This window comes from Lampetra fluviatilis, chromosome 3 (assembly GCF_964198595.1).
Source record: "Lampetra fluviatilis chromosome 3, kcLamFluv1.1, whole genome shotgun sequence".
NCBI lineage: Eukaryota > Metazoa > Chordata > Hyperoartia > Petromyzontiformes > Petromyzontidae > Lampetra > Lampetra fluviatilis.
Window position 1 is genome coordinate 23,171,026 of NC_136277.1, and position 17,738 is coordinate 23,188,763.

The window sequence follows — 17,738 nt, forward strand, 5'->3', positions numbered from 1 at the left end:
CATCTCAGTCAGTCAACCCGTGGCACTTGGACCTGCCCTGTGACCTCCTTCCAGCGGGTGTTCTGACACTTCACGTGGCCTCAATGTGCACATAGCCTGGCACAAGCGTTGTGGTGACATCGCCACCACTTAGTGGCGAATGGCTGTTGTATGTCCATACATCTGTAAATGTGTCTACACATCTGCCCATCTGTAGATCTGCCTGTGTCCATGCTTTTACATGTGTGTGTTTGTGTGCGTCTGTAGTTGCGGCACAAAGTGGCACACCTATCAGCCTTTCCAGGATATGAGCGTCACCCCCGGCCTGCAAAGAAAGTTTGTGATTTTAGCGCGGAGCATCGCTCAATGGAGAAGCAGCGGCATCAGCTCTCTGGGTAACCTTCACTCGCAAACACCTACACAATAATAGACTGACTGGCATGTCTTTATTTCTTTAGACGAGGGTTCCTCAACATAAGTTTCCAATAGGCCGTGCAATCAAACCGGTGTGTCCTGGCAGTTAGATGCTATGGCATTACTCTGTGGTGAAGTCATATCGTCTGTACATGCGACCACTAATGAGTGCCTTTGCCTCCAGGTTTCTTATCTCTTGTTTATCTTGCTTCCAACTTCCTCATCTTCATATTTTACCTACAGCTGTCTTATATCTGTGTCTTGATTGTCTTTCTATGCTCTCACTGATCTGTACTTCTTTATGTCGTAGCGAGTCATCTCTCTATTTGGGCCATAGTTCGGGGAGCCACTCCAAGAGCAAGATGTTGCTCATGGGCCCCTGTTCTAGATTATATAATTGGACTGATTATTATGTTTTTCAACGGTTTTACTTCACTTGACTCCTGTGTCGTGGTCAAATCTTGGAATCAAAATGTAGTCTATATCCTGTTGTCAAATCAATTCCAAATTGTGCACATGTACTCAGATCCGGTGACAATGCATGCCGGCATCAAAATCGGCATCAATTAATCAATTAATTCGCTACTTTAAAGCAATTCACATTTTGTATGGACGCCTTATTATTTATATATTTTTGTGTAGGTCAAAAACGCCGCGGTCCCTTAGCTCTCGAATGGCCTCGCCCAAGAACCAGGCGCCACGTGTCTCAGGCGCGCCAGTTGTGAATAAAACCGTTGTTTAAAAAAATCATTTTTTTACGAGTTTTTAGCATGTACATTTATGCCCGGCCAGGCAGCAGCTCCATTATTTGCGGAACTCCATTTTCCTCGGACAGCCACTAAGCTTGGTTAGCAGACAAGTCTTCAACAGTCAGTCTGGTCTCTGGTGGTTTCTACAGACAATCATACACTGACAGGCCAGTCTCTGATGGAGTCTGTCAGCAATTGACAGACCAGTGTGTAATGAGATTTTAGACAGACAGATAGGTCTCTAATGGGGTCTCTCAATGATAATAGACCAATAGACCGGTGTGTGCGTGTGTTTTTATTTGTTTAGCACCTTTCCTGGAAGAATGGTCTGCCTCTTCCCTTCCTTCTATAAAACGTAAGCTCTGGGTTTCAGGATCATAGTTTCAGTTGAGAGCCGGTCTCAAGATTGGAGTCTCAACCGAGACTCATTTTCAGGAGATCAGATCTCAGGAGTCAGATCCTTCATTGACCTTAGACGGGTTTTGGCATCGGTCTCAAAGTGAGATTTGGCTGCTCTCTCAAGGTTGGAGTTTTGATTGAAACGCTGCTCCAGGAGCCCTAGTTTCAGCATCGGTCTTGATTGGGACCAGTTCTCAGCATAAAAGTCTCGAATGAGGCTCTCTCTTTTCCACTTTCCTTTCTCTCCCTTCGCCTCTCCTTTTAATAAGAGCTGCCAGGAGTGACTGGCCAGCCGTGAGCAGTCATAATATGAGCGTACACACGGGACACTCAGTATTATTGCCCACTTTAAAATAAAAATATATTTCAAAAAACTACTCTCAGCCCCACAGTAATATCTCTGCACACACGGATATATATTTTTTTCTTTATTTGAATCACTTCTGTAATAACCAAAGGACATGTTTTAATTTAAAAGTGCTGTTTTGGCAAGTCTTAGCCTTATTCGTGTTGTGTGTATGAATATATGAGTGAGTGTGTGAGGTCTGCGGCAGTATGGTGGTTAGCCACACTGCACCGCAAACCAGGCAGCCCAAGTTCAATTCCCGCCCCCATGTCGCCTCAGCCATAAGATGATGTGGTGTGTAAACGTCAGTCCTGGGGAGACATGGTGTTGGCCACGCCACTCCCTCGTGTGCCGTGCTAGCTTTGCTTAATAGGTGCTTGCTAATAGTAGTTGGCTTTGTGCTTTATATGGTTAAACCGGAGACCTTTGTCTTTTTGTTTATGTGTATGTATCCATATGTACATATATTTTTTTGTGGGAATGTGTGTGTGATGGGGCACAGCGGTTAGTGCACTGCGCTATGAACCCGGCAACCCCAGTTCGATTTCCCGCTCGCGGCCAACATCAGTGACAATTATCTGAACCGGTTCTAGGCCCTCCTTAGTTCCACGCGGCCTCAAATGAGTACCTGATGCACAGTGTGAACATTGCCACTGGGGAGACGAAGGCGGTCAGGCGTGGTGCTGACCACCCACACCCTCCTATACCTTGCCGGCCTTCATAGGTGGTTGCTTAACAGCACGTACCCAAAAGTGTGTTAAGGTTATACAGGGGATCTTTGTTATCATGTGTGTAGGAATGATTATAAAGCATTGGCCAGATCAGCCCAACAATAAAAATAGGAGGCTGCTGGAATTATGTTCTAGCTCATGGACTTAGTTTTCAACACAATGTTCCATTGCTGGCTCATCCACACATTGTGAGTGCTTAATTTAAGAAAATAACGAAGAGAAACGTTTTTGGCAGTAGGTTCACAGGATCAAATAAATGTATTTTACTATTTAGTCACTAACACTACCATATAACAGAACAAATTTATAATAGGCTGATAATTTTGGACATTGGCCTTTCATATTGGACATTGTACTACAATAAAAACTGACTTTGTAGTTAATCACACTAAATAATGAGGTGTTCTAAAAACAAACTGGGACATTTTAATTTACAGCTTTGAATTTACTTACGCACACTTTTCCATTTAGTAGCGCTGGATTGGCATTCACATATTAACTGATTTTAAATTGAAAGGTAAATTTTTATATAGTGACCGAAGGACGACAACCCGTGTGACAGTGTCTGGTAAGTATTAGTGACATGCCTATTGTTATGTTAAATGAGTGGCTAGCTCGAGTGAGAGCGTCTCTTGCACATCATTAGCATTTTAAGGGTAGAAAATAAGCCTCTGGGGAGAAGGGTATTTCCTTCTCCCGCAAGACCCCGCCAAGCAATGTCATGTGGGCAGGAGGAGCTCGCCCTGTGGGAGCCGTTGTGTGCAGATGTTGGAATACGTAGCCATCTGCAGAGAGAGGGGCTGGCTAATATGCATCTGTCAAGGGTAGTGCATTTGTGTGCAGTCTGTTTGGCATGGCATCATCACAATTGCTTGTACCACGGGGTGAGTTCCACACGTTTCAAAGGGTGTCCCAGTCGTCCCCCTTTATAGGGATGGGGGGAGGGGGTGACCACACTGATTGTATCAACTAAAATGGCTTCTCCTTTCTTAGCATGCTAACAATGGTTGTCTGAAATATTATTCAACATTTTATTGTCCCGCACCTCCAATTAGCTCTGTTGGTTTACGTAAGCTGCGAATGTAGTTCTACATACATTGTCAGCAACGCTGAGGAGTAACTGGTCCTGCTTGGTTGCCACATTCCGCTGGGTCTGCTGTGCAGTTTATGGAATTTCAACAGGAAATACGTTGATTCGATGACCTTAATCAAGGCACTCGCACGATAAACATAATTTTGTGTCAGTTGAGTAGGAGGGTGGGGGGGGGGCGGCTGAAGGCGAGGAGAAAATTCAATGTACGAAATTTAATAAGTAAAATTACGTAAAAATGTGGTCTCAAATCAATACAGGCAGCCCTCGCTTCGTGCTAAAGGTGCATTCCCGGAGAAGTGAGCGCCAATCTAATTGGCGCTAAAAGGGGTCATTATGCCATGGTATATATGGGGATACGTTCCCGGCAGCGTTATTTTCTTTCATATGCGAAACATGAGGTCTTCATTGGGGTATCGGTACTAATAACACAGATGGTAAACATTTTGTAAATTAAAATAATGATTTATGGTAATAATATTTGTAAGTATTATGTCCTGTACTCTTGAGTACATTCTCCTGTGCTCCTCTTACATGGCATGGGTGGGGGGGGGAGCTGCTGTGCCCCCCAATCCGGGTCTCGTTCTTTGAGAAGAGCTCCAGAACCTCTGTGATCTTGGTGATGCCCTCGGTGTGAATTTCTGTGGTGAGGTTTATTTTTAGGTTCGAGCCAGAGAGAGACTCTCATCCTGGTCTTGTTCTTTCTCACCTCGCTCGACACATCAATCTTTAAAAATGTAATTGTCACCTACGAGTCGTGATAATCAAATTGGGGGGGGGGGGGGCGGGGTTTGGTTGGCTCGGCTTGCATCGCGCTCATTGGCTGAGCTAATGATAGGGGCCAGATAGCTTTCCTCGGCCGGCGCTGCTGCGTGTTCTCACTCGTAAACGCATTATTATATAGCTTTTTATTTGCTTAATTTTTTTGTTAAAATTAAATTTATAGGACAGTGCGCGTTTATAACGAATCTGTGTTAATGGGGTCATGTTAAGTGAGGTCTGCCTGTATGCATCTTCGTTTGAGATTTAACAAGCCCTTGCACATCTCCAAAAACATATATAAATATGCAAAATTGTGCTCGCACATGGATTATTATTGTGCTCTGCAATGCTGTGGTTGAGTGTTATAATATTAACTAATAATACTGTAAAACTTCTCCAAGCCGGACTAATTGTGTGGGGAGGGCCTTTGTAGTGACGGTGGATGTCCGACATGGCGCAAAGAATTAAACGATTGCAAAAGACTAATTATGAATTACATTTAAATGTAATTATCACCTAACCACTGAATATTTTAACAACTATTCGCATTAATAACCATTAACTAAACATTTACAATTTAACAAAAATGACACAGTGTAATTAATTGAATCTCGAGTCGCCATCATCAACCGGTGGATGGCTTCGGCAGAGATTTTCTGCTGGGGTTGGAGGGGGTCGACACTCTTCCTGCAGTAAGTACTGAGCAGCACCATGTAGAGAACTTAACGTATCAACATTTACGGTCGCCTTGCTTTTTTCCAATGTGTCAAAAGTAGTTCTACGAACAAACATTCGTGCACCATATGAATTTTTAATTGACTAAAAAACCATTCGCCATGTATATTTATTTTTAAGGTAACAGTAACTAAATCATCTACCAAATTTTTGAAAGACGAGCGAGCGCTGGGCGTCCGTCCGCGGGGGGGGGGGGGCACATGTTCACCGATTGCAGCAGCCGACCGTGTGGGCCACTGGTTGCCAATCTCATGCTCGCTCATTTTGACACATTTTCTAAATAAGGTAAATAAGTTGTAACGTCACTATTTACAATAACAGAAACTCTGTAATAAACATAATGCCAGACTTTTGCTCACCGTTTCATTCGCACATAAATAGTGTTCCGGCTGGAATTTTTTTTATATTTCGGTGATTTTAACATTTACGTTTTTAGCTGGCCTTTCATACAGACAACACATTCCAGCTTAACTCAGTCCAGCTTTGAACGGTTCTCCTGTTATGTTATTTCTCTAGGAAAGCCTCACTGGACCTCAAGATTGTTTTTCAGGAAGATCTGCATAAATAAATGTGACCAGTTCTTATTTAATTAGTGATCTGTTTTATGTACAAAGAGTAACCAGAGAAAACATACACATAAGTGGAAATAAGTCGTCATCGCAACCTACTTGCTGTTCTTGCTCTGCACAGCCCACAAGAGCCTACAGCGTTTTGAAGCGCTTGACACAATTGGAGGGGAGAAATCATCTGACCAGGGAGGCGCAGTGCATTCTGGGAAGTCGGGGCAGACCATCGCTCCCCGTCAGAGGTTTCTCGTTTTCAGCTTGGACGATAGAAAGGTTTGTTTTTCGAGTGCCTAATTAAAGTTACATGCACACACTGCACATACACAAACATCTACACACATACGCTCGTCAAAATATACATGAACATACCTGCACACATACATTCATATGCACACACATACTCGCATACACAATTACACTCACACATCGCACACAAGCTAATCCTGCACTTTTATCCATATGTCTGCTGGATTTTTACCCTTAACTCCGATTGATATCCGACTCTTATCCTTACCGCATCCCTAATCTTCTACCTCTTCCCCTGTCCCAACCCCTGACCTATCACCGTAACAGTTGTCCCTGCACACCTACAACTGGTCATCAGAGCTGGGTGCAGGTGTCATGCGTGGCACCTCCCGTCTCGTGCACTGGCTCAACGCTCGCTCACACCTCCTGATGTGCCTGCTCAGCCAGAAGATGGGCCTCTTCCACCACTACTACTACGGCGACCTCCCTCCCCCCAGCGACCCCGGCAAGCAGACGGTCAGTCGTGTCTTACTGCGCCTACCTTGATAAGCTCTGCTGCACTTGCAATCCTGGTATAATCAAGGGTGACTGAAACTCAGGCTTGAATTCAGGAACTTAATTATGCAGTGTTTCTGATATGGTCATCACACTGGCAGATCGAATAAACGCACCGGCATGTGTATGATCGCACTGGCGCGTGTACGATCGTGCTGGCGCATGTGTGACGGAACTAGCATGTGTACGATTCTGGTGGCTTGGGCGCCTAACCCCCCTCTCTCTCAACCAGGAGCTGAACCCTTTCCTACAGCCTCCGTGCGAGGCGGATGCCCTCATCAGGAGTTCAGCCCCCCCTCCTCCCAAGGATCCCACATGGGCCTCACCCATGGGTCCTGGCAGAGGTGAGACGAGCATCCTAGGACGTGCCTGTGGCAGGTTTGACACTTGAGTGTGGGGGTGTGTGGGGAGCGGTGGCGTATTGATTCGTGCAACCTGCGCTACAAACTCCGCAACCTGGGTTCGATTCCCAGCCATATTTAATGTAATTAGCACATGTTATCTGAACTTATGCTGGGCTTCCCCCGTATTGACAAGAGCCTTAAATTAGTACCTGTTGCGGTGATTAAACGTCAGCACTGGGGAGACACAGAAATGCATGGTGGTGACCACCCTCGCCCTTCGTGTGTCGTACCGGCGTTCATAAACGCTCGCTAACAACACTTGCCCCAACAGTCTGTTCAAGGCTATACTGGTATCTTTATCTCTTTATATATATGAATGCATGTGCCTAATACATGTCCCTGGGCTTCCTGTTGTCAGAGGTGTCGACTTGGTCAAAAGTAGCTATTATTGGTATAATCATCTCTCGAGAGTAGTCGCAGTGTTTGCAAAGTGTAAACAGTGATTGTTCGGTGGAATGTACCAGTCCTCATCATGACAATATTGAATTTACACCATTGACCCATGATGCCAACGAAAATGAGCACCACCCTATCCTTGTTTGAGCAGGGAGACTTAGACGTTGGCATTTCTATCATTGCCAGATTACAATCTACTATTGCCCAATGTTTATCATAGAGCATCTGTTACGTTGCACAAAAATCCCACGGATATCAACATGGTTTTGATTTTAAATCAACTGAAATTGTTATTGTAAAATATAATTATTCACTTATAAGCTCAGTCCAAGGTTGTCTAACGTATGTATTTTGTGTACGTGCCTGTGTGTTATGTAGGTTTTGTTTGTTTATACTATCTATATACGAATGTATCAATTGCAAACTCAATAATGGTCATTGTAGAAACTGCCCCTGTTTGTACACCGAAAACCCTCTAACCCCCCAATCCCTCATTGTCTGCAGGTCTCCTGGTCTCTGGTTCTACTACTGCTGCTGCTGCTGGTGGTGGTGGCGGCGGTGGTGGTGGTGGCGGCGGTGGCGGTGGTGGTGGTGTTGTTGGTAGCGGTGGTGGTAGCGGTGGTGGTAGCGGTGGTGGTGGCTTGGCTGTGGGGGCCGCACCAGCGTCGTTGGAGCTGCTGCAGCTGGACGAGGCGCTGCGCGACGTGGTGGCGCCAAGGCCCATGCGCCTGGCTCCGTATGGGGCCAGCGGCGATGCCGTGACGAGGCACGGGGAGCAGTACCGCGAAATCCGCTCGCACGAGCGCAGGGGTGAGACGGAGAGACACGTGGGGAGCGCGCGCGCTACGAGAAATTTGAGTCAAGGGTGGAAGTAAAGTCGAGTCGCGTGTCGAAAGGAGGTTGGGTCAAGATTCATTAACGATGTTGAGTCTGGAGAGATGAAGTCCAGGGACTTGAGAGTTGTAAATGTACGGCCTGTGGAGAATGAGTAAATGAGGTATGTGGAGGTTGAATATGGGTTCCAGCGGAGGCTGACTTGAGGGTCTGAGGAGGCCGAATTGAGGTTCTAGTAAGATCCTAAATATAGAGTGGTGCAAATAATAGTGTTTAAGTGAAGTCAATAATAGAGACTAGGCAAGTCGAATATCAGGGTCTAGGGGAGATCCGGCTTGTCAGAGGTCATGTCGAGGGCCTTGGGGAGGTAGAATATTGAACATATGGTCTTGGAGAGGTTTGAATGTGTGGTCTGTGGAAGTGGAATATAGTTCCTGTTCCCACTGGATGTCGAAAATAGAGGGGTTAAAGATCGTAGGTTGTTGTGTTATTTTACGTGCCCGACTTAAATTTCGATTTAAAGCTTTCGTGACTGCAGGGATTCATATTCTTGGTTCTTTCGGTAGTCACGTAGAAGGGAAATAATAAAATAAAATAAATACAAATTAATATGTAATAAATTGTGGCGTTTTTTTTTTCTTAACATTAAAAAAACGCCACTTTTTTCACATTTTCTTGCTGTGGTTTTCACACCTGATGACGATTGCTTGTGTTGCAATCGAAACGTCGTGAGAATTGTTAAATTTTTTATTATTTTATTATTTCCCTTCTACGTGACTTTACCGAAAGAACCAAGAATATGTGCCTGACTTAGTTTCTTCTTTTGTCATCTCTTGCACTGTTTCCCTCATTCTGCACTCTCAGCCACTCCCACATGACGCTGTCTTCCTTCTGCGTCCTGTCTCTGTCTGTCACTCTAGAGATTGAAGCGCAGTGTAAGATTGAGAACCTGTTCATCACGTGGCAGCAGAGGTCGGCCCAGTCCAACATGCCCATCACGGTAACCCTGAGTGCACATGTTCCATGTCTGTGTGCATGATTGTGTGTATGTATATCTCTGTATGTATGGGGAGCGGTAGCGCTACGGTTAGCACGCTGCGCTTTGAACCCGAAGATCCGAATTCGATCTCCGCTCATGAGCAATGGCAGTGAATATTTTGACCGGTCCTACGTTGACTCGGCCTTAAATGAGTCCCCGTGCACTGTGTTAACATCAGCACTAGGAAGACAAATGTGGCTGGGCGTGGTGTTGGCCACTCTCCTTCGTGTGCTGTGCCAGCCTTCATCGGTCCTCGCTAACACCACCACTTTCCCCAACAGTCTCTTAAATGCTGTACAGGGGATTTTTGTCTTGATGTCTGCATCTGCCAGTCATCTCGGTTAAACTCATAACACCTGGGTGTATCACATGACCTCCTGCCAGTGGGCTTTCCACAATGTACATGGCCTCAGTCCACCTAGCATGGCACAAGTGTCAGGGTTTACATCACTGCCGCATGGTGGTTCATGGTGGCTCGTGTGTGTGTGTGTTGAAATGGAGTGAAAATTCCATTTCCCCCTGATTGGGGTCGATACACTGTAGGACACCCCCTGTTGACTTCCCACAAAGTGGTACTCCTATGAACCAAGTTTACATTGACCTTGGATTTGAATTTAAACCTTAAGATTGCGAGGCGACCAATAGTGTAACTACAGCAGGGTGTACATTTTTAAACGATAGGTCAACTCGGCGTTGATTGATTGCCTGGTACAGTGTTTTCATTACGTAATTGCTTAACATGTGTGCACTAATAACACTTGCCTTTTCAGCCTACAAGGTTAAACAGAGGATCTTTGTCTTCGTGTGTGGGTGCAGGTGTCCGAGTTGGATCTGCTTCGGCAGTCTTCGCGGCTTGTCCACTACTGTGCTACTCCGCTTGTTTTCGACCCAGCCACTCACTTGACCGATGCTGTGAGTTGCAGCAGTATATTCATAGATCCTACGGGTGGTTAGTCTGTGAGCGCCCTGAATGCTTCAGTGATTGTGCACCACCTAACCACCACCATCGGCATCAAAGCTGTTCTCATGACCAGTGCCAAATTCTCATGGGGGTTTAGATTACAGGGAAATTAGATGAGGCTCCATTGTGAAATGAGCAATCTTATATCACGCATCTTCATCGGTGGCTTTGAGCTCAGTGATGGCAATTCCACATTTCCATGGTGCGGGCATTCGAATGGTGACCCCAGATCGTGACATTGCATCGAATTTTGACTCTGAATCATGACAGTTGATCCAATCGCAAGAGTCTTTTTTTAGATGCCTACAGATTAGATTATAACCGACTTTTTATTTCGATTCACAAGTTAAATATAAGTTATTGGAAATTACTTTCTGGGCAAGATTTAAATTGTTAATTATGTTATTATAAATGAGCGACCTCGATGTTTGCGTACATTCACGTATATCATGGGGAAGATTATATTCTAGAAGAGCCTTGTGCTCTGCAACTGTGATTAAAAATTAAAAAATCCTAAATGGATTACATCTTACAATAGATTACATCCCAGAGAAGATCATATTAATATTACATATTCTTAAAGCGCTTAAATCTGAGGGGAATTTAAAATACAAACCTAGGTTGGATTCTTAAATAGATTCAGTTGTGTTTTCTAGGGGAAGTTATAATTGCCGTGTAAATTTTATTAAAATAAACATTTTCTTCAAGACGGCATTAAGTTGAGAGATTAGATTCTAATCTACTCCATCCTACGCTTTGACTAGTGATAATAAACAACTTTCAACATGCACAATTTCGCTCGCGGGATCACAAAGTTCGAGCACAACTTTGGAAGCATGGAGCCCAGCTCTGAGTTTGTAGAAATTTTGCTGGAACAGGTTAGGGGTTTCAAGTGCGTTTTGAAAGAAAAAATGTTATTCTCAGATTTTACGTGAAGTTAGGAACACTTCGTCTGTTCTCCGGTTGGCTGGGTGAAAAGTGGGCGAGGTTTTACCCAATCCTGGCCAGCCAGCTGAACAAACTTAACAAACAAACGAAGAAGTAGTTGGCAATTGGGATCTCCTTAAATAAAGGAGGGATTCGAGTCGCAGGCAGCGGGAGAAGTCGGCAAGAAGCCGCTGTCGGCAGTCGCGCTCCGCGATTTTGGGGAACAGCGAGCAGGTCTGGTTACACGGCGGTTCTCCGAGGGAAGAAACTGCAATGATGGCAAACACAGTTTTGTGGGAGACCAGAACACGGGGCACAATGGAAGAGAATCGCAACCTTGTACATGCGATCCTCGGCTTAAGTCGGGTTCGACTGATGCCGATCTGCAACTTAACAGTGCGACGCCGATGCAGGAGCCGGTTCTGCACTCACTACCAAACATCCAGTATGCCGCTCGGTTAGTCTGCCTTGCAATGTGCTCCGGTGCTAAACCTCTGTGCATTCTTCGTGATTTTAAAGCATTTTTGTAATTATTTAATCCTTAATAATGGGTCATAAAAGGAACGAACAGTTATTCCCTCAAAATAAGCCAGGGATTACGAAGAATCAAGGTAATAACTTTCTGAACACGTATTGTACTTTGTATATGATTTGTAGTTGATTAAACATGCTTTTTTAATCATATCTGTAAAAATGTGCATATCGGATCCTTTGTCAAAAACGTTTCGATTTGGGGCACATTTTCTATGAACGTAACCTAACGTAGGTCCGAGCACCCGACCGTATTTCGTTTGATTTGATTCGTGAGCCTCACTTTGGATCGTAAAGTAAACCACTGTTGTCTGTGCAACTTCAATGGCAGAATAATAGCAAAACTACACACACTATCTCCTGAAGCCCTCCCTTGTGAGTAGCAGACCTTGACATTGGCATTCAGGTCCTGAACATATTTCCACACGCAAGAATAGGATATGGGACATTTTAATTATAAATATATTGTAAGGCAGATAAATTAATTAATTAGTTAATTTTGCACAGGAAGTTCGATTCTTCAATATGTTATTGAGTGCATTGTATTGTATAGAGCAGGGGTCCCCAACCCCCGGGCCGCGGACCGGTACCGGTCCGTTGCCTGTTAGGAACCGGGCCGCACAGCAGCAGCAGGTGAGCGGTGAGTCCACATGTGGAACCCGCCCCCATGGTTTTATTATTTACCACTTCCGTCCGCGCCTCTTTCCCGCACTGTGCACTTGTCTCAGTCACAGTGTTGGTGAGCCCACAAGCTGCTAACCCCGAGTAGCCAAAATGAGTAAAAAACCAACGTCGCTGGAGAGCTTCCCCAATGATGAACCCCCCTCCCCCGTCTGTGAAAAAATTGATTACAATCTTTAATTGATTAGATTTGACAGAATACATATAAGCCTCGAAGATCAGAATCGTAGACAAACTTCTTTTCGAGATGTTTTTGAAGATGTATATTAAGCTGGATCCTTAAATGTTTTTGGAGGGAAAATTCGATTTTATTTAAGATTCAATTCTAACTTGTTTCTTTAATCTTTGTTAGATGCTTAAGTAGATTTTAGTTGATAGTGAAAATTATTCTTTTGAAATGTCAAATTATAAAGTCTTTGAAATTCATGAATAGATAATTTTATAAGGAGGATGAGGTTAGATCCTAATGGAATGTTTAACTTTAACGGAGATTAACTTTTACTTAAATGTAGATAATAGTGGAGGTTACCGTGATCAACAGAACACTTAATCTGGCGGAGTTATGTTCAAATTAAATATTCATCTTTTCGAGCGATATGGTCTCGGCTGCCGGCTCTGCTTAGCAGTAGTCTCATTTATCGCCTGTCGCCTCTGGAGGGCTGGCACGACACTCGTACTTTGTATGTACGAATGTATGTTTAACTTCTTTTGCACCATACGTAGCCAACCGTGCTTATCGGAGGTGCGGGGGGGGGACAACAATCCAAACACAAAAAGCAGTTCTAAAAATGTGACTTTTCAATCTAGATTTAAAAGTGCATAGCTCTCCCACAGTGGCTTCATAATATTGGAAGCAAGAGTGTTCCAGACGGCCGCAGAAGTGCATCTGAAAGCGCACGATGGCTAGCCAAAAATAGCAGAACGCCAAATCTATATTCCACCCATTGTCTCCGTTGTCTCCCTCTTACCCCTCCAGGCTGCTGCCAACAATGTTCCTCCAATGGTACCGCATTGCTCCCCGCCCAGTGGCACCAGCGACATCGCTGCCCCCACCTCTACCACTGGCTCTACCCCTACTACTTATACTACTACTGCCCACAGTCTTACCCCTGGCCCTGCTGCTCCTGCTGCTTCTGGTGGTGGTGGTGGTGGTGGGGAGGCCTGGCTGCTAGAGCTGTGCACGGCTTTCATTCAGCAGTACGTGCAGTACCTCCAGAGCCTCGGCTTCATCCTCGTGCAGCTGCGTCCCTCAACACCTGCACGCAGGTGAGAGAGGCAGTGGCGGAGCCAGTGGAAACCGTGGCAGCGGTAGTAAAAAAGCAGCTGTAAAGTCGGTAACTTCATCACCAGCAGTTGTATCGGCAGCAAAAAGTGCTCGTAGCATCAGAAATGTCATAATCAGGAGTTGCAGTAGCGTTTGTAACACTATAGCAGTCTAATCAGCAATCGTAGTATTAGCAGCTGCAATAGTTGGAGCCCAGGGCATGGTGGCTCGCGTCATGCCTTATGGAGGTGAGCGAGTGAATACTGTGGGCGTTACAAATAAAAATCATTATAGAAACTTAATTATCAACAGCAGCGCTAGAATTAATAGCAACAATCACATCAATAACTTCAGCATCTTAATGAAAAGACACCCAAACCCACGGCTTGAATCCAGGATTATTTTGTCTGCAGGTCATCGGTCTCCGCACGTCCACGCTCGTCTGCCTTCTCCGTGAACATCGGGACATCGGACGGGAAGCCCCGTTCGCAGAGACCCTGGCCTGAGAGCAGCACCAAGGTGAGAGTGGCACGGTGGGAACGGTGGCATGGTGGTTATCGCACTGCACTATGAACCTGGCCAGCCGGATTCCATTCCTGGCCACTGCTAAAATCAGTTGAGAGTAATATGCAAAATGGTCAGGGCCTCCCCAAGGTGACTCAGTCTTCAATAAGTGTCTGGTGCTGTGTATAAACAGCATTCAGGAGACAACGGCAGCCTACCACACCACCCACTCGTGCCATGCAGATCTTAATATGTGCTCACAAACATCATTTATTACAACAGTCTTAAATGCTTTAGGGGGATTTTTGTATTTTTGCTAAAGCGTGTAAGTGTGTTTTCGTGCGTGTCAGATTAGGCGGGGTCTGATTTACAATTCCCAGGATCAGATCTGCATGTATGTTGGGTAATTTTGTGAGGGGTTGGGGTAACCTTGTAGGGATTACGAGGCCTCCAAGGTTGAAGAAGGAAGGGGGCTCATGAACGACACTGTTTGATGGAGACTGTCCTTCGGCAAAAATAGGCGACTGAGGAACAGCACTCACAACAACCTGATCCCTACTTAATTTAATATTACAGCGAGGAGTGTGGGTGGTGTGTGTCTCAGTCACCTCAGGTGATCCATAACATCTGGGTTTCCCCCCCCCCCCCCCAATATCCTACCAGAAAGCCTTCGCCACTTCCCGTGTCCTCAAAGTTCACTTAGTTGTGCCGAGGTGATGTCACTGCCACTTTGTGGTGAACAGCGGCTGTTGGAGTGTATGCGAGTGTGTGCCTGTGTGTGAGTGGGGAGTAGGACTAGTGCAGTGCTTCATGCGCTGTGCTACGAACCCGACGACCCACGTTTGATTTCTACTCGGCGATAACGCCAGTGACGATTATCTGAAGCAGTCCTGGGCCTTCCCTAGTTCCACTGGGCCTCAAATGAGTACCTGGTGCAGTGTATAGGACATCGCCACTAGGGAGACAAAGGCATTCGGGCGTGGTGCTGACCACCCACCCCCTCGTGTGCTATGCTGGCCTTCACAAGTGCTTGCTACTAGCACTTGCCCCAACAGTCTGTTACGGCTATACAGAAGATCTTTGTCTTTTTTGTGTTTATTTGTATGCGTCTGCATGGAGAGCAGCGGCATTGCGGATAGCACATTGCACTCCAAACCTGCCCGACCTGGGTTTCATTCCCAACCGTAGCTAACATCAATGATAATTGATATCTTAACTTGTCCTGGGCCTCTCCTAGGTTGACTTTGCTTTAAAAAAAAAGTACCTGATGGGAGTGTGTAAGCATCAGCACCGGAGAAACAAAATCCACACAGACATGGTCCTGGCAACACCACTCATACATGGTGTTGGAATTGACAAGTACTCGCAACCAGCCCTTGACCCAACAGTCTTATGTTTAGGCTATGTGAGCAAAGATTTGTCTTTCCTTATGTATATCTGTGTGTGTGTGTGTGCGCGCGAGTGTGTCTCAGGCTGCAGGTGGTGGCGTCTCGTCACTCATGTATCACCTCCAGCGAGCCCTGCCCGGTGGCCTCGTGCTGATGGAACTCGGGTTTCAGGTGATGAGATTTTATGTGAAGGCCACAAGCATAAACGCGCGCACACACAGTAGGGTAAAATACCATCACGAATCGATTTAAACAACAACATACTTGGGAGAAATGTCATTTGAAATACAAAATATAACACACTTGAAGAAATTGTATTTCTGAATACAAAAACGAATGTTGAATATTTATCTTGTTATGTGGGAAATATACCCTAAAATGACATAACACTTTTTATTGTCACAAGCAAATTCATTGCTTACTCAATAACAAACATCAGACATCATCCCTGTGGCTGTAGGACATGAATAGATTCTTATACGTAGCAAGCCCACCCCCATATACAATACAGCACCATACACAATACAGCGCGTACGCAATACAGCGCTTACGCAATACAGCACCATATACAACGCAACACAATACAGCACCATCCTAACGTCATGATGATGTCATCCTGCACTATTTAAGACCGGAAGCAGGTGGATTGCTTCACTATTCTAGCAAATCGCCTGATGATGCTGGATGTAATTTCCAGCGAAACGTCGTACTCCAATTGTAAATGTTGTGGATCCACTCTTCAACACAACGGTGGGCTAAAGTAGTGAACTATTTGTCTTTTGTCAACGTGACACTTTTTTTACTGATTGGCCGTGTCGGGTGGTGGAGGGTTGCGACACATTTATAATAACGCGATCTAACCTAAAAACCTTTATTATGAATAATACTGGTTGCGAAAACCTACGTATTTAACAGATCTAATCGTACATAAATATACAATGCAACCTGTGATTTGTATTGAAATAAAAGGCAATAAAAAAGGATAGAGAAATGTAGTGAGATGAGGGAAAAGGCGTAAGCAAGAGATGGGTAGTAAGTTGTGATAGAAGGTGCACATTAGGTTGCACTCATTCCACACAAAGTGGTTGCCACATCGCCCACAATACGTTGTTGATTTCGTAAAGGAGCATAAACCATCCACGCGAACTTCAGTCATCCTCGCAGCGGCTTGTGGCTGGCCATCGAACAAAGACACTGCATCGCCCGCTTTCAGATGCGCTTCTGTGGCCGTCTGGAACGCTCTTCCGTCTGATACGAGGAAGCCACTTGAGCTATGCACTTTTAAATCTCGATTGAAAACTCATTTCTTGAACTGCTTTTTGTTTGGTTTGTTGTTCTTTCCCCGCACCTCGGATTAGCACGGTTGGCTACGTACGGTGCAAAAGAAGTTCAACATGCATACGTACATAAGCTGTGGTTTTGAGTTGTTAATGTAAAAGATAACAATGTAAGTGACATGATGGTGGGATATGGTGAATGCAGCGTTGACTCCATTCAGATGCGTCAAAGAGATAGATGACAGATTTGTACAAGATGTACAATGATGAAAGAGTGCTGCAATCTAAATAAACTAAGTAGGGGATAGATGCCTTCATAAGCATAGATAACCACTGACATTTGTTACAACAGAATTAGAAAAACAATACATTCCGGCTGAAGTGGTAATGAGATGACAGGAGATGGGTTTACTATATTAACGAGATATAGCAAGGAGAGGTGATATGTAAAGGAGGGCGATATACTGAAGTGATATTGAATACATATGTATTCAGAATAGTTAGAAGAGACCGAACAGGATGGAGTTATAAGAGATGCCATTGACAGTTGTGCTTAGGAGAGCATTGAACTGTGCTGCAGAGACGGGTAAGAGTGAGATTGAAAGCCAACCTTGCCTCTCAATGACAATAAAACGACCCTATTTCTCATGATATTAATTGTATATATGTTAAGACAAAACATTCCCTGTATAGCCTCTATAGACTGTAGGAACAAGTTTTTGTCTAGATTTGAAGTTTTGTATCGGTTCTGCCTGATGACGGTCGCTTGTGTTGCGATCGAAACGTCGTGATTTAATTTAATTTATTTTATACCTCCGTGACTTTACCGAAAGAACCAAAGAGTAAGAAACAAGTTTTTTGTTTGTGAACTCCCATTTGAAACTGGCATGATGCACGATGGATGGTGAGCACCACCACGCCCAGCTGCCTTTCATCTCTCCAGTGCTTTGTTGCCCTTCC

At 44.8% G+C, this 17,738-nt stretch overlaps 1 protein-coding gene across 1 annotated transcript in view; it reads left to right on the forward strand.

The window, feature by feature from the left end:
• SZT2 (SZT2 subunit of KICSTOR complex) overlaps nucleotides 1-17,738 on the forward strand; it is a 110,988-nt gene that overhangs the window by 69,429 nt on the left and 23,821 nt on the right. Inside the window, exons 59-68 of the mRNA XM_078885298.1 lie at nucleotides 247-374; nucleotides 5,896-6,044; nucleotides 6,345-6,533; nucleotides 6,805-6,916; nucleotides 7,877-8,182; nucleotides 9,127-9,206; nucleotides 10,062-10,157; nucleotides 13,322-13,611; nucleotides 14,023-14,128; nucleotides 15,586-15,672. Of these exons, the coding sequence (XP_078741424.1) occupies nucleotides 247-374; nucleotides 5,896-6,044; nucleotides 6,345-6,533; nucleotides 6,805-6,916; nucleotides 7,877-8,182; nucleotides 9,127-9,206; nucleotides 10,062-10,157; nucleotides 13,322-13,611; nucleotides 14,023-14,128; nucleotides 15,586-15,672 (1,543 nt within the window). The remainder of the gene's footprint in view (nucleotides 1-246; nucleotides 375-5,895; nucleotides 6,045-6,344; nucleotides 6,534-6,804; nucleotides 6,917-7,876; nucleotides 8,183-9,126; nucleotides 9,207-10,061; nucleotides 10,158-13,321; nucleotides 13,612-14,022; nucleotides 14,129-15,585; nucleotides 15,673-17,738) is intronic.